Genomic DNA, 21,274 nt, shown 5'->3' with positions numbered 1-21,274 from the left:
AAGTGGCAATATGAAAGATGAAACGGAAATAACCATATGTAGCATGCAGATTTAAAAAAAAAAAATCTTAAGTATCCTTAGACTACCAAGCCCTGGAAGAAAAATTGATCTTCACCATAAGAAAGCTCAAATGAAGCTATTACATCCTTCAAACAGACTACCAAGGATCCTAATCATTATCAAACTGAAAGAGGGAAAGAACATGTTACATACAGAGAAATCAGAAAATTTAACTTAAATTCAAAAGCTGTATTTTCAAGGTCAAATGAAGTGATGACATCAGAAAGTCCAGATATCAAGATCAGATGAGAGTCTGAAAGAGTTTAAAGTTATCTGGATAAGAACTGACTGTGGGACATAATAAACCAGCAGATGCCATCCACATTCATGAGGGGACATCAAGGGTTAGGTCTTCATTCCATGCCTTATAGGCCTCCAAATTGTATTGGTAAACAAATATTTCTGGGCATTAATAAGCTGAAATATGAAATATGAACATCACCAAAATCCTTGTTTAGTAACTCTGACGTATTTATTCCTTAATTAACAACAAGTATTGAACATATTTGAGTTGTTAGTCTGGACACTCCCCAAGAATTTATATCCTGGGAGTGTCCAAACATTACATGCTTTTAACAGCTTCATACAGATTTGTTTGCTAGTAGATTTGTCTACAGATAAAACATAGGAAAAAAAAATTTTCCTCTATTATTTTTGGTATCTACACTAGTAAGATTTAATCATGATACCTGCATAAAACTTTGCTACGCATTTCCATTCACAAGTTTTTCCCCACACCAGTTCCCAATCTATTTCATGTACAGTTTGATGATAAAGAACAAACAAGGATGTCTGCAACTTAAATAAATAGTTTTGAAAAGGAATAGAATCTCAATCTATAACTTTGCAGTTTTCATGTACCTCTTTCCCATTTAAAAATTCCACAAGAGTACCATGATGTCCAGATACTCCCCACATTACAAATGCTGTCCTTTAATTAAGTATAGGCTACTACTCAACTAGTCATTGAAGCACCACCCAGCACAAAATTTGGGCAAATGGCGGATTTCTAATAACAGCGTTCTTGTATGCACCAGTGATAACTCGCACAATCAAATAGTAAAGAATGGCCATTTGAGAAACAAAAAGAAAACACACATGAAGTTAGCCAAGATATTTAGTAGCAGTGTCTGTAGACACTTGCTCACAGCTAGTATCACATTTACAGACCCACTCTTGCAGCATTTCCCACAGTTCTTAACATTCTGTGCCTGGCAACAGAATTGTGCCTGTTTTTTGACAATGCAACAACAAAAAATAACACCTACATCAAATAAGTTGCCATTGGACATTCAGAAAACAAGCAGTGAGTTCTCCAGTGCTAAGACCATTGAAGCTTGACACACAGCTGATTCTGCAACACCTTAAACTTCAGGAACAGTACAGAGATCAGAAACTCCAGGTTTTCTTTTCTATAGAAATTATTTTATTTCAAAACTGAATGCATGTGGCAGTATAGAGTATATCCATGCCAACTGGCCTTGACACCAGCCTACCTTTGCAGGAAGAATACTGATTAACATCCACCACAGGAAACTCCTTCGCATGTCTTGACACTTGTCTTTGCCATTATCCATGCTGAACCTCGTAGTCAAGTGAGCAACACTAGAATTCTTAATTCACTCTAGATCCTTAAGTTTGAAATTTTTTTTCACAGCACTCCTTTATTAGTAGTTAGTATCTTTACAGAAAGAGAGCCAACATTCTCCCAAGTAAACTTGTCTATATGTTGGAAGCTGAAGGTCCACATTATTCTACTAAACCGAAGGACTGCTTCTGCTTGGAAACTGTTCGCTGAAGACAAAAAGCATATCCAGATTATACTTGAAATTCAATTCCTCTTTAGCTACCTGTTTCTCAACTAATTTGGATATTAGTACAACATTCCATCTCAAGGCTGGCTCAGTGAGGCACTTTTCAAATCACATCCTCTCCTTTGTTCAAGACAGACTCCCTTCTACCAATCTTTCTTCAGGCTTCTTTTTGTGCAACATCTTACTGCTGAGCACACGTGCATAAGCAGTCTGTCTGCTTATCTTTCAGGAGCTTTTCATAGTTTGTAATTCTATTGTGTTCCTTACCTAGGACATTCCTTCCAGCACAAATAGCTTCCTTGCTGTTTATTTCTTCAGTTTAGTCACCGTAATCTCATAATTTACATGATGAGAGGCATTTACTATTCAACTTTCTAAGCTCATACTCTTCAGTTTATTTCTTCAGGTCACTCCTCAAACATTTTGCACAACATATTACCAGAAGAGGCGATAGATTTGCACTGTTTTGTCCTTCCTTCCATCTTCTGAGAATTTAAGAACTCTTCCAACCATAACATTTTTCCTCAATATAATCAGCTTTAGACACTGACTTTTTTTTTTCCCCCCAATTCTAACTTAAGTTTACAACTTTTTTACATCAGTTGGAAAACAGAAAGCAGCCAATGCACATCATCAAGTTAGGCCTTAGCTAGCTAGTATACAGCCATTGTCACTGGGCCAAAACCACGACAAGAAAAGATGTAAAGAATGCGTCAAGGAGAGCGTGAGATCTATACAAGTTTCTTCTTCCTATTGGACAATGAATGATAGTATGGAAGCATGAAAATAACTTGAAAGAAAAGTCGACAGGGCAAAAATAATGTCACCAAAAAACAGCATGTCTGTAAATTTGTAGAATGAGGAGGAATATATACTGTGTCATTCATTCATACAGAACCAACTCACATAGTCAAAGGGAGGGAATGGAGCTATAAGTTTACAGTTACTACTATCCATTATTTCATCTATCATTTGTCCTCTCAAGTAGATGTTTGAATAGCACCAATCTTTTCATTCTCATGATGCATCTCATTTCTTACTCAACTACAGACCCCTATTTCTGCTGTTTTTAAATAGAACATCCGGGAATTGAGCTATGCTGTTCAGGACCTCAAAACTCCTATGATGATGATTATTATATTGTCTCTCAGTCTATGTTGCAACCCCTAAGCTAGCTGCATCTCTGCCCTCTTTCTCATTTCCAAGTATCTCATCTTGAAATATCTCATCGTACACCAAATCTTGTGCTTTTTCTATTCCTCCCATGCAGACTTCACAGTTCTATTCGTAGACGTACGAGCAATAACATCTCCTGGATCAACCAAGCTTAAATATACCGGCTTTGGGTCTCACAGATTTTCCAATTCTGGAACTTCCAACTGGGCAGTCTGACTACTACAGAAATTGCATGCTAAAATTAAAGACTGAATGAATACACTAACACAGACATCCATGTAGATGAAGAGGCTCAGCATATCCTGTTAATAACACACTCACGACTTTCTCAGATATTCTGAAGCAAGGCTGTCACCCCAATTGGCCCAAATATTCCTTTCTCTCGAGGGTGTTCTTTTACAAACTGCTGCAAACATTTTGCATATTCAAGTTGTAATCTTTCTGGTCAGAACTGCTGGCAGGATGGCAAAGGTTTCCTACATGCACTTAAAGGACAATGGCCAATACTTGCTTAAGAATGGCGACCTGGAGTTACTACTTCTTTCTTCATGTAGAACTTTTCACTTGAGCCCCCACTACACATCCCAATAAGCACAACCTCCACTAATACCTATAGAGAAGCTCAATTTCCATCACATTTCCTCTTTTCTATTCACATTTCTCCAGGATCGTCACCCATTTCCACTACAGGATGCTTGTTCGCACCTTTTTCTAAGACGAAGCTGCCTTTAACAAAACTAAGTGACCCACTAAGAGTGCTAAGAAAAAGAAAAACATTAGGAAAGTACTTTCAGATTGTAGGAGTTTATTGCACATCTTCTACAGCGTTGACATAAGCTACTATGTCAGTACATGAGCTTACCAAAGCTTCCTCGACGCGTTCTCCCTTCAGCGCGACAATTAAACAAGCAAGTTTCACATCAACGCATTACCAGATCCATCCAGGCTGCCTATCACGTGGACAAGTGTTATTGCTTGTCCGCACTTGTTACCGACCAGGCGCTGGGAGCCTCCCCGGCTGAACGCCCTGTAAAGAGGATGACACCTGCAGGGCTTCCCTCCAGGTGAGCTCCAAACTGCCAGCCTAGAAACATCACTCAAAAAAAAGTCTGTTTTCTCGCTACGGTTTTCTGCCTTCGTTATCACCCCGTATTAAGGTCTTCCGCCGGCAAGAGGCAAAAGGAAGCTCTTCTGGGCGCAAAGCCCCCCTCGGCGCCCACCGAGGAAAGCTGCCCAGGCCGGCCGCGGTCCCCGAGGCGGGTCCGGCCCCGCACCCACGGCCCGGCGGGGGGGAGGAGGAGGACGGCTCTCGCCGCTCCTCTCTATCCACACAGAGAGGTCCTGGGAAAGTAAAATTACTGCCTTCCCGTCCGAGGTGGGAAATTTAAAAAAAAAAAACAAAACAAAACAATAATTTTAAAACAAACCCACAATCCCCCCGCCAGCCTTGCCGCTGGCGAGCAGCGAGCACAGCCCGCCCCGAGCCCGCCCTGACAGGTCCGTGGCCCCGGCAGCCCCGCGGCCGGGCACCTGCACCCCGCCCACGGCACCCGCTGCTTCCCAAGTTCCCGTCGCGACAGCTCCCCGTCCTCCACGGCTGTCGCGACACACAGGCCTCCTGGGGGCGGGGGGGCGCGGGGGGCTGCACCCCCAACCAGGGGGGCCGTGGGCCAGGCGGAGGGAAGGGGTCGGCGGCAGAAGGGCCACTTACCGGGCATGCAGTGCAGAGGCGAGGCCGGCGAAGAGACGGGGGAAGAGGGGGGCGCCGGCGGCTGCGGCTCCTTCGGGGTGCCGGCAGCCGAGGAGGGGATGGCGGGGGGCAGCATGAGGTAGCGGTCGGGCTGCGGCAGGCAGCGGAGGCAGACCGAGTGGAGGCAGGGCAGCAGCTTGGGCCGCCGGCTCTGGATGGGCTGCCCGCACACGCCGCAAGTGTCCAACAGGTTGAGCGGGGCCACCTCCCCGCCGCGCTCTGCCTGGCCCTGCCGGCTCTCGGCCTCGTTCTCCCCGCTCAGCGCCGCCGCCCCCGTTCGATCGGCCGGGCAGGGCCCCCCCGCCGCCGCCGCCGCTGCCGCTGCTACTACCGCCGCTGCCGCCTCTTCCATTGTCCTGCGCCGGCCGCCGCCGGAGCGCCGAAGGGAGGCGGGGCGGCCCCGCTGCCCCCGCCGCTTCCCGCCCGCGCCGCCGCCGCCGCCGCGCCGACCCCCGCCCCGCGCGGCCCGCGGTGTTTGTGTGCCTGCCCCGGGAGGAGGCTGCCCCGCCGCCCGACACGGCCAACGGCCGCCCGCGCCCCGCCCCTCGCCACGCTGCGCCCCGCCCCTCCCCCCGCCGCGCCGCCCGCCCCGCCCCGCCCCGCCCGCGGCCTCGGCCCCGGTGCCCCGCCCCGCTCGCCGCGCCTCTCCCACTTCGGGGCCACGCCCCCCCACCGCCTACGTGCGGCAAGCGCTTTTCCCGCCCCGCCCCCACAGGAACCAGCCCGACCGCCGGAGGAAACCCCGCCCCGAGAGGCCCCGCCCCCGATAAGCCCCGCCCCGCCCTTTCCTCAGGGGGTTGGCGGGGCCCTTCCCGCCGCTGCCCCCCTCGGCGGCCACGGGTCTGCTTCGTGGTGGCCGTGGCGCGGCTGCCCGTGGCGCCGGTCACCCACCAGCACACACGTGCCACCTCCCCGGGGCCCTGTGCCCCACCAGCCCACACATGCTGCGTTAAAGGCTTCCTGCCGGCCCCGCTGGAGCCCATGGTCCTCTCAGCCCCTGCCCAAGTGGCCGCCCTCTCATCTGGGTAGAAGGCCTGGCCCACAGCCAGCAGCGCGCGGGCAGCTGGCGCTGGCTGGGTGAGAGGCCTTCACCCCTTTGAAAGGTCGTTAAAGAGGTGATCCTTCTCCCCCGCTTTATGTGCAGGTGTGTCTAAATTTTGGCCCACATTAGGTTTGGCAGATCACATCTACACTGCTATGCGCAGGCACGTTACCTGACTGAAGCTAACTGGCAATCAGTAAAACTTAAAAAGTACAATGGAAAAGTACAATTCTGGTTTGGATGCAACATTTTATTGAATCAAATGCTTTAACATAAGTACACGGGCAGACATGAAGCACTGCTTACGCATTGGTCACAAGTCAGTTGTAAACCGATCCAAACTCCTCGGAATATTCCAGATGTCTGCGCTTAAAATCCCAGAGCGGCCAGTGTGCTTCCTGCTTCCTTGCAATCCCATCAAGACCCTAACACGGGACCCGTAATAAATAGGAGCATAAAAAAGCCGTACATGACAAAACACTAATTTCTTCAGCGCATAGAACAACTGCATACAGGAGCACTGTCGTGATTCAGCATGTCTCACAGCCATGATTTACCATGATAACAGGAGAACAATGCTACAGGTTGTTTCGGGGGGGAAAAAAAAGCACATTTGGCTTTACAATGAGGAACTGTTAAGAGATAAATGTCATTCCCTACTTAAGAATATCAAGAGAGGGGACAAGCCATCCCTTCTCAACTCTTGACCTGCCAATGCATAGGGAAAAAATGTCACCAGAAGCAGTTTCCTGAAGCACACCTTCTCCCTCCTAGTCCAGCTGCCTCTCTCCCTTTGCTGAGACTCAACAAGTGGCAGGGTAGAGCCCCATCATCCTCTTTCTCTGATCCCACACACCCCAGCTTGGCTATCCAACACCCTACGATGATGTTCTAACAATTCCTTGTGACGGGAGCTAACATGCTGAGAGCGTGTAAGTGTTAATGATGAAACAGGTTCGGGAATTAAAGCTAAGGATGATGGTACAGGTTCCGTAAGATGAAAAAGTATCAAAAATGCCATTAGAATGTGTCTGTTGGGAAGCAGGCGATAACTGAGGTATGTTTGATTACTTTTATTAGCAAACATGATCGGAAAGTCAATAATATATTTGTGAGGCATGAGAGCAAGTCACAAGATCATCAAACTAGATGGTTTCTGTAACTAGCATAAGCTGTTTCTCCAATAGATGTCAACAGAGGAAAATAGAGATATTATCAAACAGTATGAAGATCACTCTGCAAAGGATCTGAGCGGACACTTTGTTGGAAATGATGATCCCCAGGAGCCACTATCCCACAGATTAGTAAAATGATATGATTATGTTTTCTGCAAAGTTTGTTTGCTTGGGATGTTTGCAAAGCTCGCATGAACTGTGCTGTAAAATCTGTAGTCGCATGGCATCTGAACAACATCTGATTTAAAATAAATGTTTGAGCTTGTATGATTTGAATTTGAATGTAGAGCCCTGCTCTCCTTCCTGTTAGAGTACTCAGGACAGGAGCAAAACGCATTAGAGAGGAACAGAAGTAACCATCCCAAGATAACCAGCTGTGCAGTATAGGAAGACAAGAGTGAATGAAAAAGCTTTTAAGTTTGCTTTGCTCAGACATTTGCATGGCTCAGACAAAATGTGGAAACAATGAAAGATGCTGCACCCCATTATACTCACGTGGGTGCACTGCTTTTGGACCACAGCTACACTGCATCTGGCCAACAGGGACTCCAGGCAGAGCTGGCTTGGGGCTGCCTGTAAAAGGCGATGTAGACAAACCCGCCATGGGGCAATATGTGCTGTACCGTCTTCAGTCTGAAAACAGCCACCGGTTTTGTCTAGTTTCTGTCAGAAGCAGGCTATGACTTGTTGGGTTCTCCAATGTTTCACTGGGATGAGACAAACCAACAGAGAAAAAATGAAGATGGTGACAAGCTGAGAGTCAGCTTAGAAAACATGGGAATCATGTCGACTAGCTGCAGGAAACAACCAGAAGCTGAGATTACTTCAGCTCTCCTTCCCTCTTCCACGCTCACAGAAGAGCTTAAGAGCTTGCTATGCTGCTCGTTACTTCTGTTCACAATATGTGAGTTTTATTAAATCCTCTGCTTCTTCTGGACATCCCAATTAAAGCAAATTCCAGAAGCAGTATTATTCCTCCAGCATTTTGCCTTCTGTTTAGATATACACTTTGTGACCACAATCTAGACCTTTGCCATGTGTAATCTAGATTCCTGCAACATACTCCACAAAAAGTTACCATTCAGAAACTTCAGTTGCAGAAAGAAATGGCTGCCGACTACCCAGCGGCACTTCTCAGTGAAGGGCTTATAACTAGGAGCTCCTTGCACTCAGAATTTACTTGCTGGCTCTGATTTCTTCCTTTTGTCCCTGGTTCAGTTTGTCTCCTCCCTGTTTTTCTAGATTTTCTAGTAGTCAGTCACTTGGCCTTACAAAACGCAACCCTTCCCAGATTACCCCTAAACATCAGCATGTACATTTCGTCCTCCTCAGACAGCCATGTGACACTAAACAGTCTCTTTCCAAAGCTTTTTCATAGACCAAAATAAAGCCATGGGGCTTGCAGTGTGATCCGGACAGCTCAGTTTGATCCTTTATGTGGCAACAGTGAAGGAAGTGGCGGAGGAGACTCAGCGCTCCGTCTGTATCATTAAAAAATGCTTTTGCCACTGTGGTCATCCATGAGGTGGATATAGCAGCTTTTTGGCCAGACTCCACTACCAGCAACATGAAGCAGTCACGGGGAGGATCTGCCGCAGAATATACAGCATTTTCTAGTCTGGCTTCTCTTGACAAATGGATGTCTTAATATATGGTTGGTTTTGCTGTTGAGTGAAATCCATAAAATATAAAAGATGTTCACTGGGGACAAGATGAGTGCATTAGAAATTCACAGTTAGGGAGATGTAATATATTAACCTTTCCAGCAACAGTGAAGAAGGAGAACTTTACATACCAGAACAGCTGGAATAAGCAGTGAATGAACATAGTGCCTCCCCAACTATGGTGGCTGAATTAGGAATTGTTCTAGAATATGGCTTAGGACTGTAGGCTGCCTTTTTGAATTCCGCAATCAAGAACCCATAAAGCTATAGTAAACTACCTACTTGCCCTCTCAGCCAGGAGAGCGTGAGAGAAATCTGGTTCAGGTAATTTTCTTAGCATTTTCAACTTTCTATTTTCTATACTTCACTCACCCAACATACACACACACACAAAATCTTTTCTTCCAAACTGAGGGATGGTTTCTTAGAAACCTTCATGTCCTATTATATGTGCAGTTTACCCAAGTCAAATATTTCTTCAGCACCTGGCAGATAACCACTGGCACTCTTCTTTCACAATCGAGAAGAGATTCACTTGACCAGCTTGGTCTCAGCTGGAAGCTCACCACAGGTGAGCCTGGGTGCAACGCCCTGGAGTGGCCCAGCCGGGGCCCAGCATGTTTCCAGTGCTCCACCCAACGTGCCTCCACTGTAAACTGTGGAATAACACCATCACTGCACAGCTTCCCATTAGTTTCATGTTCAGAGAAGTCACTGTGCTTTTGTAAATTAACCCTGGGGTCATCCCATTAGGTTCCCTTTCATGGAAAAGGGGCTTGCCTAAGGGGAGAGGCAATGTGCCGGTTCTGAACGCCCAGTATTAGATAAAAACTGCTGAAAATGACCATGGTATTCACAAACCCTTTTTCGTCCAAAATGTGTTTTTTAGGGTTAACTTTCACTTCCATAGAAAATTCCACAAATACATGGAATCAGCATGGCTAAACATGAACACATCCCGGTTAATGTCCCCTAACAATGCTCTGTCCAGTTGTTTTATCAGTTACAGGTCCCATCTCTAATCCCCAATGGACCTTTGGAGGCCTATGTCTCTCCTAGGGATGAGCAGGATGCTAGGACTGCCCGTGCAGAGATGCTGTGGTTCAAAACTGAATCTCTTCCCCTTTCCAAGTCCCCATGCTCCCTGGCTGTGCCGCCTCAATGGAAGTGGGGCATCCCAGGGTTGCAAGTACACACTGGCCCAGCAGTAGTTTAAGAGTGCAGTTGCAAGCCAACCCCTGATGAGTTAAACTCAGACATTCATCCAAATAATCAGGCCAACGGACCATATTCCTAAATTATCACAGGGCAGCTCCAAATCTGTCACATCCGGTTTCTTTTCTGACACGTAAAAGGCCAGAAATACCTTTCTGCAGCAGCACAAATAACCCTGTTGGGTATTAGACTCATTTCAAGGAACTCGGGAATTATCCAGTGGGAGCCACAGCTTCTGTTGATAAATCTCAGTAATCTCAGGAATTATAAGGTAGGGGGTATAGCTGTAGCGCCTGTGGATTTGAAATTCAGTAATGATTGAGTGCTTAGCTCCCTACCTGCTTAAGCACTTCCCTTGCCCCTGTCTCTTTATCTGATGAGGGTTTCCTACTCGGGTTCTGGTTAGCGTTAGCACTGTTGTTAGAAAAAATGAAGCATTGCAAACTCCTGTTGATGTATGTTTCTGGGAAGGTCCAAAGAGAATTTGGACCTACAGAACAGTGTTTCTCAAGTCACCTGGCTCCATTGGGAGACTGTAACCCACCAGGATGAGATTCTGCCCTGACTTCATTCCTGAAAAGGGACTTTCTAAACTTCTTTTACTTTTTCAGGGAGGGTGGGGCAGGAAAAAAATGTTGCTTTAACAGTCACTTTCAGCATCAGTAGTGATGGCAGTAGGTGAATGCACATGGAAGGGAAGCCCCTTATGACATCTCTTTTCACTTCCCTAGTGTGAGTCTTTAGCTCTAAGGAGCATCAAAATTTCATTTAACAAAAGATTCCCAGGTTTCAGAATGTGCTTCCATGCAGATTAGGAAAAAGTTTCCCCAATTTTAAAATACTTTGTAAAGAAAAGCTTTTAAGACATAGTCTGGATTTGATTAATAACTATGTTTTCAATAAAAATATTTTGTTTGGATTTTAGTCTTTCATTCGTTGCTATGTTAAATAAATGTTATACTGCAACATAAAGTATTTGGAATCTTTTTTTTTTTTTCCCAAAACAACTAAAAGACATTTACCAAATTACGAGAACTTTTACTCCAACTTCACAATTTTCTGAAGCATTTTTATTAAAAAAAAAACCACCTAAAAATAATAATAATAAAAAAAATCCCCAAACTTCTGCAGACTGCAAAGAAAATGGTCATTATCTCATTACTGGTATTCCTACTGTCAACCTCACTTGCTGACCCCACCTGGTTTTCAGTAACGCCTTCACAGGCTGTGCCATTTTTTGCCCATAGATCTTTGGCTGAATACCCACAGTAAGGTACATTTTGTTCTCTTCTTATTGAGTGTCAGAGGTTTGTTTTCCCTCGTGTTGACAACAGGTCACATTAAATTACTAAGAACAGCCCAGGACCAAAAATACATTCATTTTCACTTCTGTTCTGAAAAGTAACCATAAAATGGAGTTATGCAATCACATATTTTTTTCCCCAGTGATTTTGAGGTCAAATATGCTCAGCTTAAATATAAAGGGTGTTTTTTAAAGTATTAATCTATCTGTTAAGCTACTGTAACTTGCTGTCTAAAGGTCATGATATTCCTTCACGATCAACGGTACTCTTAATGAACCCTTATTTTTGACCAGAAAGTCCCTTTCTTTCAACTTAGGCTTTCAGGGGCATCTATATGAACCACATTAAGGAATCAGCTGGGAAGAATAGAATCTCTCACTTCATTTTAAATATTGTGTATATTCAGAAATGCCCTACTTTACACACAGGCATTACATCTGTATGAGGGATTTGCATCAGTGTGACTAAATTGATTTTGCTGCATCATTGCACATTTGCTTAATGTAAACAAGGCCTTTACTGTTGGCTATGCTGAACTAACAAGAAAAAAATATAGCAATGAAAACTTTCTCTAAGGTTATTTGGAGATAGGATTCTGAATACACATACAGGGAAAATAAGAAGGGTTGGTTTGCTTTTACATGTTGCTACTTTTACAGAGTTGGTTTTCAATGAAGCAAAGCTAATTAGAAAATTCAGAATCCATCAATTTAAGCCAAAGGAGCATGCTACAAATTTCCTAGCAGAAAGATATAACTAACCTTATCTTGGTTACTGAAAATTTTATTTGCAGTAGCAATTAGCTAGTGAATAAAATGTTCACTTCTTAAAAAGCCTCTGAGCTATTTAGAGTTTCCGTCTCATTGTGTCCCAAGTCTCGTCCACACAACTAAACTGAACCCACAGTGGACAACAGGCACCAGGACCAGCTGGAGCCAAACCAACTCCTCGGTTTTATTATGCAACTTCTCTGAACAGCCCTGAATAGAGGGTGGGACAATGAAATAGAGGCTAAACCAGTCACAATCCTGGCTAAAAGCCACAGTGGATAGACACGGGTCTGCGTTACCTGGAATAACACTGTCCGAGGCCTCCGGCCATCTGTGTCTGGACAGACGGCAAGAATGTTGCACACAAAGTTCAAGGCTCTCACCTGGCCTCTCGGCTCTGAAAGCCTTCTTTGCCATGGGAGACATGGCACTCTGACTTGTTTAAGCCCCAAGACTTAAGGGATGAGATATCCCAAGCCTCTCTCCAATTTTTTCATTCTGTTATCACTATTTATGGTATTAATTCTTAGGGGATTATATGATAATGAAATTAAAGGGAATAGATTATATATATATAGGAACTTTAGATAGACAATATCTAAAACCCACACGTTTTACTCTCAGTTAGCACAGGACATTTATGCATCTAGGCAAATACTGAACATCTAAGAGCATTTCCTTCTCAAAGTCTTTGTGTTTAGTTATCATCTGGGGGAGAAGGGTGGGAGATAGGCAAAGTTCATTTTGCCTTTGCTTTTCCACATGCAATTTCCAGCTGTAGAGAAATTCCTTCCTGGGGTTACGATTTGACATACAAGTCTTTTGGCAACAATGCCAGTGATAAAGCGGTGCCACCTTAGCTGCTCAAATGTTCAGTCATGGCCTACAAGAACATAGCATTGCTAAAAGACAAATAAGACATTTTTTGTGTTCCAGTTTTTTGGTGGGGCAAGGGGTTATCATCCTTCTGTTGACTGTTGGAAAAAAAATCTTTAAAAGTCAATGACTATGCCAGTGGCAACTCTACTGTCCCATCACAACAGAGTTATAGAGCGTTGATGATACCCTGATGCCTATGTTTCAGCTTCCTAGGCATACTCTCCTCTTGCTTTAAGATAAAGAGATGATTCTTAATTACATTTATAATCAGAAACAGTATTTTACAAACTAAGAAAGAATATATAAGGTGACAGAAATGTTCCTCTAATTATTACAAGTTGAGATACCCACCTGCGGTTGTTGGTTCCATCCAGTCTCTCATTAAATACCCCAACAGGGTGGCCATTGCTGGAGGGACCCTGCGGTATCCCAACCAACTCCTTCAGTACCAACGGGCTAAAGAAGGATTAGCCATAAGATCAGAGGCCTGTGGTTCACATGGATCAATGGATGACTATTGATTTAGGGTGTTACATGACTTTGGGGCAGGCCATTCTCTATGTCCCTCTGGCAGATTTGAGAGGAAAGTTTACATGCAAAAATTTTTACTTGCTGCTCCTTTACACTGGCGCAGCGAACAGTAGGACTTGAGGTTTGCATAGTCCAAAATACTGCGTGCTGGCATACAGGCAAAATTGGAGAGGTTAAGATTGATACCAGCTTTTGTGTCTGTTGACTTGCTTTATTTAAAATTTGTAATATTAATAGAGGAGTCAAAATGAGGGTTCAGGTGCATTGGTATGAATCTTCAGAAGTATTGGTAAGGAGAGAAAAACAGCCGTATATCAGGATTCAGTTATATTTCCTGTGAAACCATGCAGCGCTGTTACGCCTCTTAGAAATGTTCCTACCAAACGCTGTCGTATTCTGCCCCTCTTAGATTAGTACCTTAGGACGTATTTTTGTTTATATTTGGAGCAGTGTCAGCACTGTGCAGCCATACAATACTGTGACAAAACCTGCTCCTTCACTCATATGTGTATTTCCATCCTAAATCAAACGTGAGTAAAGCAAGCAGAGTTTGACCCTAAATCAGAGAGCTTCATAAGCAGAAGCTATGTATTACAGTCACAGAAGTCTGACCTCCAGACCTGTGGAGCTGCATATTTATGATTTTCCAGTGCTTGAATGGATTTTAAAATAAACCGGTCTGTAAATACGAGGGAAAATCTAACTGCAGCATTATGAAGTTGTGCAATGCAGCACTCCAGATTTGTTTTCTTCACAACTCTGTAGAACTGTGGGCAATTTGTAACTAACTAAATGCCTAATTTATTTCTTTTACTTCTTCTTAAACAAGCCATACCCCAAAAGAATATCTTAGTGATCTATGGTATCATGAATTTTAATGTATTTTTTGAAGGTATCATTTGACTTTTCATCACCCTTAGGATCAAGGGTGATGGTTCATCCATTAGAGACATACTCTGGGATTAAAGACAACTGGATTGACTTTTTTTATATGTATCACATACTTCCCTGGGCAAATTAGTGAGTCTATAGCTCTATTTGCATTTGCACAAAAATAGCATTTTCCTGTCCCACAGGCATGTTGTGAGGGACCTCAAAGACTGAGATGTCTCACATATTGTTGTAATTAGAAGTCATATAAACTGTGCAGCAGGCAGATATCCTGAATGTTAAAATGAAGTTGGAACTCAAAAGTAATTTCTAATTTGTCATTATTGTCACCCAGTAAAAGATTAAAATTAGAATATTGCAAATTTTTTGTTCATCTCGAGTAATAACTGGGTGCATTTTTGTCTTGGGAGACAACTCATAGCTAATGACATAATTTTCATTTCAGATATTGGCCAAAGCAAAGTTATTCCAAGGTATCACTCTTACAGAGATTATATTGTATTAAAAAGAATGTAACAAGGATACTCAAAATTCAGATTATCAGCAAATGTGGCTCAGCGTAACTCCACTGAAGTAGCTAGAACTAGACCAAGTTGGACTTCCTGACAGTCTGTCCTAGTGTCCCTACTCACACTTTCGCAGTGACTGAAATCGTAGTTCACCTTTACAAAATACATAATTTTGTTTCTTAGCTTCTGCTTGATTAATCACAGGTGAGTGACAAACTGAGAAGGATTAATGTAAAACTGGACCTGAATAGTATAAGTATCAAGCAATGAACATGACAGCTCTTTTGCCCTTGAGAAAATAGAACAACCAAAATAGGAGTGGTTAAAAAAAATGTACATTATCTTAAAAAACCCGACCATTTTCTGGTAAAAGGAGATAGCTATGATAAAACTACATGACAGCATAGTCAGTTGTCCACTGAATTGTAGAAGACAAGATAGAAGTTGCTTTAAATTATTTACAGTTATCCAATAGGCCAGAGCAGAATTTTTCTGTTCTGTAATTTTCTACAGATTTGCCCAGATATGAATGCTAAATAGCTCAAATTAACGATTCCCCCTCTTGCCACTGGAATATGATGCCACAGTCCAACACCTTTCACAGTTTCGGGTGCATTTGTTAATGTTTTTCTTTCATTTTCCTACTGCATTTTTCCTACATACATTCTTCTTTATCAAAAAAGAAAAAAAATCATCTCTTCTCGTAGTCAGTATCTCCATTTCCAGTATCTGCAGACAGTAGTCTTCACCCTCCAATATTTTTTCCTGAATGTATTTACTGTTAATACTCCATTTCAGTCTTTCCATTCCTTTACTCATGTTTTGCCACACTTGACTGCCTTCTTCCCAATTTTGCTGCATTTCTGTTGCAGCCTGTATGTTTTCCCGCCAGCGCTGTGCCAGCTCCGTGCTGACTGCAATATAGCAATCACGTCCCAACAGTGTTACGATGAGATCGTGTCAGATCAGAGTCATGCGGTAGTCATATCAGATATACCACACTCTTCTTATACGATTACCTATGATGCGCTGTAGCTGACGCACAGGGTTGTATTAAGAAAAATGTCTGAGGACTTTTAGAGGAAATATAGGGATCTGAAGAAAACCAGTGTTTCAAATAAAAGGGAAGGGCCTCTTCCGCTTCAACAAGGTAGAGGAAAAAAGAAACTCTGTTAGTGATATTGCAAGCCACTACAATTGAGTGATTCAGACTTACAAGCAACCAACGATTACCTCTCATGCATCGGTCTTGATGAAAGCAGTATCTCAGGCCTTCCCTCTTCAGGCTGCAGTCCTGTGGCCACCACCAGCTTGGCAGAGCCTGGAAATGCCGTAATCAGGCAGTGTGAGGGAAACGAGGCAGATGCGCACCTACACTTTGGGTACCATAAGAGCTGGTGTGTTGGAACCGAAGAGTACTGAGAGCTTTTGGGCTCTCTCTGTAATCTGCTCGGCCAAGGACGTTGCTGTATGCCAGGTTACAAGTCCTTCCTCTTGGGTTGCATGGGGAGCATGGTTTAGCTCAACGGGGAGAAGAGGAAAAGAAAATAATAGCCCAGGTAGAAACACCCCAGTCTGTTTGGCCAGACCAGGAGCCTGGAGATCAAAAAGGTTGGACCCATTTTAAGCAGATTTCCCTGAAACAGGGAAAGAACTTGTTTATGGCTTAAGGTCATGGGCTGTTTTGCCCAGATTCTAGTGTTTAACACAAAATGGGGGAGAAGGAAAAAAAAAAGAAAAGAAAAGCCTTGTTTGACCAACCCTTAATTCTTTTCCAATGGACTTAAAATATTTAGGTGAAAAGAGGTATCCCGCGGCTAGCCTTCCATAGCCTGAACATGGAAATAAATATCATTTTTCTGTAGTGGTTCACTCCAGCACATCCTTAAACAGCTGATTTCTCTGTTTTACTTGTTAATAAATATATATAAATATAAAAAATAAAACAAAGACACAATAAAATCTGCACACAAGAGTATATAGCAAGAGGGAAGAGTAAACCATGGTGATTGGACAATATGGGCTAATTGGAGAATAAGATGTTTTCATAATTTTCTTATTTGCAATCATATGGAGAAACCTTTCAAACACGGAAGATACCCTGTCTTTTAGATTTTGTTCCAGAGCTTGTCATTACAGAACAGTTTCCCAAATATCAAGTAAAAACAGACTAAAAAAAAAAGGGTTACTTCATGGTATCCATTCAAGAATTTTGCTTAATACAATGAGAGTAGACTGCCATCCCCTTACATAACAATATTACCTAAGCCAAGGAAAAAGAATGTCATTAGACATAGTAGTTAATACACTGTCTATTGTTCTGATACTCACCGAGCATCCCATAGAAATTAAGTGCATTTCTATAAAGCCATCACAACTTCTTTTTCCATTCAGCTGCACTAGTGCTAACTGGCATGTTAGGGCGGGAGTTGATTATGCGGCTTAGGAGGTGAATTGGTTTGTATCCAGACATAAAATGAGTTGTCTTGCAGAATGATATAAGGGGATTTAACTTTGCTGAGTCAAATTTCAGCAAAATAAATAGACCCAGAGGGTCAAATGTATTAAAGGTACTGTGTCACTGTAACAAAACTATATTGCTAAACATGTTTTGGGATAGGGTTTGAGGTTTCAAATGCATAAATCTTAGCTTATTTATTCCCATGGCAACATGAACCACACCAAATCTTTTAAACTCTTTATTAAAGATAGAAAAAATAAGGGGAAAAAAGAATAAAAATATTTGGAATGCAGAAAAGTAAGGCTTTCATTTTAAAAATCTCCAATTTCCATTCGCTGTTAAGAATGTGTATGAGGAAAATACCATTGTTTAACAGGCTTAAAGAGAGAGTAACAAAGACAATTTATTGCTGTTTTTATTTTAGAAAAGAGAGTTATTCAGTTCACTGAGACGGGCTGGAACTGCTACTGGAGCTGTTGTCAGAGCCCAGTCTTTCCCTGGAGAGGCAGGCAATACAAACAAGGGACAAAGACGGCACAAGAGCTGCAGGGGAAGAGAACTCAGCCTCTCACTCTGGTGTTGGCTCTGAATAGCAAGTTCATTGCTAGAAAAACTCCAGCACAGCATATTGTCTGTTGGTCACATGGAAACATGGAAATTGCAGCAGTGCCCTGCTGTTTCTAACACAGCTTTTTGGAAGCTGTCTATTAACAGCATCGCGGCAGCTCTCCAAAGGACATAGCTTTAACATCTCAAGCAGATTCTTCTTAAACAGAAAACAAAGGCAAACATACATGAAAAAGGAGAGAACAAGGGAGGGAAGGAAAAGCACAAACCAGGGGTCTATGACAGTCTCATTCCAGGTGTCGTTCAGGATTTAGCCAATGCAAGTGGAGGTGTGAGGCCACCTGGATTCCTCCTGGCCCAATCCTGTCTGTACACCTTTCACATTGATAATAAATGCCCAGTGCAAAGGAGCCGTGGTGGACTGGCTGCAGGGGGTGGGGCAAATGACTGCAACGATGCCGGGCTGTGCTCCTGCTGCCTACCTATCTTCCTGCAGTTTGGGTCAAATTAAGCGTCCTTGCAGCTGACTCACAAGGTTAAGGGCACCAGAGAGGTGGAATAGCCCATCCACTCACGATTTTGCTCATCAGCAAGGCTGACTCTATAGTATATCAATTTTGTCCCGCTAAATCTAGTCTCACACTTTTCTTCTTTACTGGACATGATTTCAGCATAGACTTTGGGGCTTATCACTGGGTCTTTTTTTCTTGAAAACACTGTCATTTTGTCTTTAATTTCTACTGACCTTTGCAAATTATTTTATGTAACAGGCTGAGCTCTACACTGGTCACCTTGAACTATTTAGAGCATAGGCCTTGGCACAGCAGGATCCAATTTTTCTTATTTGCAAGGACATTCCTTATCTTCTCTAAGGAATGAAAGTCTGTATAGTGGTCATTAAAGATATTGGAATGCTTTTTATGAGATTAAATGTATATCAACCCCGTTGTCCTATCTAAACAGTATGAAATTGTGTAATTCAGGACTTTTTACTTGACACACATTCTCAAGGGGAGCTAGTGTAAAACAACTCAGACATGTCTGACATGTCTGACAGGCTGTAGGGGAAAATGTGCTACGCTTAAAAATCCTGGTGTCTTCTGTGACAAAGCCTACATCTCACAAGTTTAGTGCAAGGACTTAAAATCTGATAGAAGATAGCATTTGTGTCAGGGACGTGTTGTTTTCATCCTAATGAAATAAGTGTATGAAAAGTCACGGTGCACATTTAATAAAGACGACTTTGATTTTAACAGCAAACTTTCCTAAAGGTGCCATTTGCTATGCATAGGCATCTGCTACCGTGAGCCATAAGAGGTCTAGGCACCCGAACGGAAAGCAGGGGTCTGCCTTCCTCTGGTCCCAGCAGCCCCGTTGTTCGAATCAAGAGTACAGAGGATGGAGTTGTTCAAATGCACCATGGAGAAAATCTCAGACAGATATACTGGATCCCAGAGCTGTGCTAGATGAGGAACGGGGTCAGCAGGAGGGATGGGGGAGTTAGGGTGGTCCAGCCAAGTAGACTGGGAGCAAAGAATGTCATACTGGGAGTGAGCAAAGAGCTAATCAGGTTGGGAGATCAGGAGCTGGGATCCACTGTGACCTGCTGTAGGAGGAGACCAGGTCTGGGATGAAGTGGGGAGGGCAAAGGACAAGGATGGTGAGAGGCCGGAGGAGACGCAGCAGGTTAGCTTACATCTGGAGGATACATCTACCCGATTACTTGTCACCCCAGCCGAGAAGCAGATCCTCAGTTCGTATTTCTCACCAGTGCCCATCAGCGATCCTCTTCTGGGAGTGTTTTACTCAGAGGATGACAACCCGTGACTGGTAGTGGCACTCCATTAGCTCAAGTAGCAGAAATCTGTGCTAATTCTGCAGTTCTCAGTCTGCTGAGGAAAATGAGGTATCGTGATGAAATTCATCTCTTTCCAGCTTGTTTTCATTTTTCTATCTTTTTTCTGTTTAAGAAAATAAATAAAGAATTTGTTAAAGAACATTATTGAGATTGCTAAGTCAAGCAATTGAAATAGGAAATAGCAGACTTAAATAAATTATGTTTATTCTGTTTAATTAATTTTTCCTAATGTGATATTAGGAGCTTATCTCCCCCTCTTATCCCTGTGTGGCCTGATAATTAGCCCAAACTCATTTAGAGCAGAGAAGATGCTAATACAACATAAATATTTCTTCCAGTATATCTTTTTTCGTATGTCTTTGCTACACAGGCTTATTTTGTGCTCTCTGTGAGTTAGTACAGTGGAAAAACAAGAATGCAACTATGCAGTCATCCTGATTTATCTGTTTTGTACATTGTGCCTGCTGCCCTTGCATTTAATCTTGGTTGTTTCTAGGCTATGTGCTCTGGTCACAGACTGTCTTTCCATCCCTGCGTGGTATCTAGAATATTTTGAAAGTGACTTATGGAACGATAATGCCAAGGTAATTTCCCCAAACATCTACAAAATATAAAGGACCCTTTGCTCACTCAGGGGAGTAGCCTAACGCTGCCTAAGAGGAAAATGAAAAGCTAATCATATTTTTCAAAGGAAAATAGGGGCCCATGTTTGTGTCTTGGCTCACATTCCCTCTCTCTTCGAAACAAGCCTTAATGTTCCAGCTTATGTGAGCTATTGCTGAACATGCCAGATCAGCCTAGAGAGGCAAGGTCTCGTATCAAAAGTCATTGTTTTCACAGAGATGAAATTAATCCAATATTAATCCAAGAAAATTACTGAAATTGTTGAAGAGTCTTAGCTGTTCCTAAGGCTTGCAGCTGCTCCACCCAACCGATAGCCTGCACAAGAGCAGAGCTGTAGCGGGAATCCAAAGGAGAAATAATTTATTAGCAGATAGTAACAAAAAGCGTATGTCGCCCCATTGTTCTCTGCCGCGGGGGCTCTCAGTGCAGAGCCGGCTGTCGTGGCTGTAGGACCAGGGCGCAGGAGCTGGCAGGGCAGGGCAGGGCAGGGCAGGGCAGGCAGGCAAGCATGCCACTTGTTTAATTTTCTCCCCAGTCGGTGCTGGAAGCTTATCTCCACCTCTTATCGGTGCCCGGCCTGTTAGGGAATTAGCCCAACCTCATTTAGAGCAGAGAACATTCTAACACAGTGTAAGTATGTCTTCCAGTCTATAATTGAATGCTCTAATTATATAACAAAATTGAATGTCATAACATAGATATTGCTTAGTCACGGCTGTGTTCTGGGACCCATGGCCTTCATCTTGATGCTTCCACTGCATAAAGGCAGGATACTTTACAGCATGATCTCACCTGAGGAGCTGTTGTATGATTACATGCAATGTGTACAATGCATGCCTATATTACTGGTGAGGCAAGTGTGAGCTATGGTTTATATCCCCTTGCTGCTGTCAGCCTTGCAAGCAGCAAGTGATCCAGGCAGTGACATTTCAGTCAAGGTTTTGATTCCAGAAAACAAGGCTATTCTTCAATGCACCCCCACTC

At 43.3% G+C, this 21,274-nt stretch overlaps 1 protein-coding gene across 1 annotated transcript in view; it reads right to left on the bottom strand.

The window, feature by feature from the left end:
• Window positions 1-5,152, bottom strand: part of TRIM24 (tripartite motif containing 24) — a 62,318-nt gene extending 57,166 nt beyond the window's left edge. The window contains exon 1 of the mRNA XM_050905758.1: window positions 4,762-5,152. Within this exon, the coding sequence (XP_050761715.1) occupies window positions 4,762-5,152 (391 nt within the window). The remainder of the gene's footprint in view (window positions 1-4,761) is intronic.
• Between the last annotated feature and the right edge of the window lie 16,122 nt (window positions 5,153-21,274).

Source organism: Gymnogyps californianus, chromosome 1 (genome assembly GCF_018139145.2).
Source record: "Gymnogyps californianus isolate 813 chromosome 1, ASM1813914v2, whole genome shotgun sequence".
NCBI classification, from domain to species: domain Eukaryota; kingdom Metazoa; phylum Chordata; class Aves; order Accipitriformes; family Cathartidae; genus Gymnogyps; species Gymnogyps californianus.
Note: the sequence above shows the minus strand (reverse complement) of the source record. Positions and strands in the feature narration are given on the sequence as shown.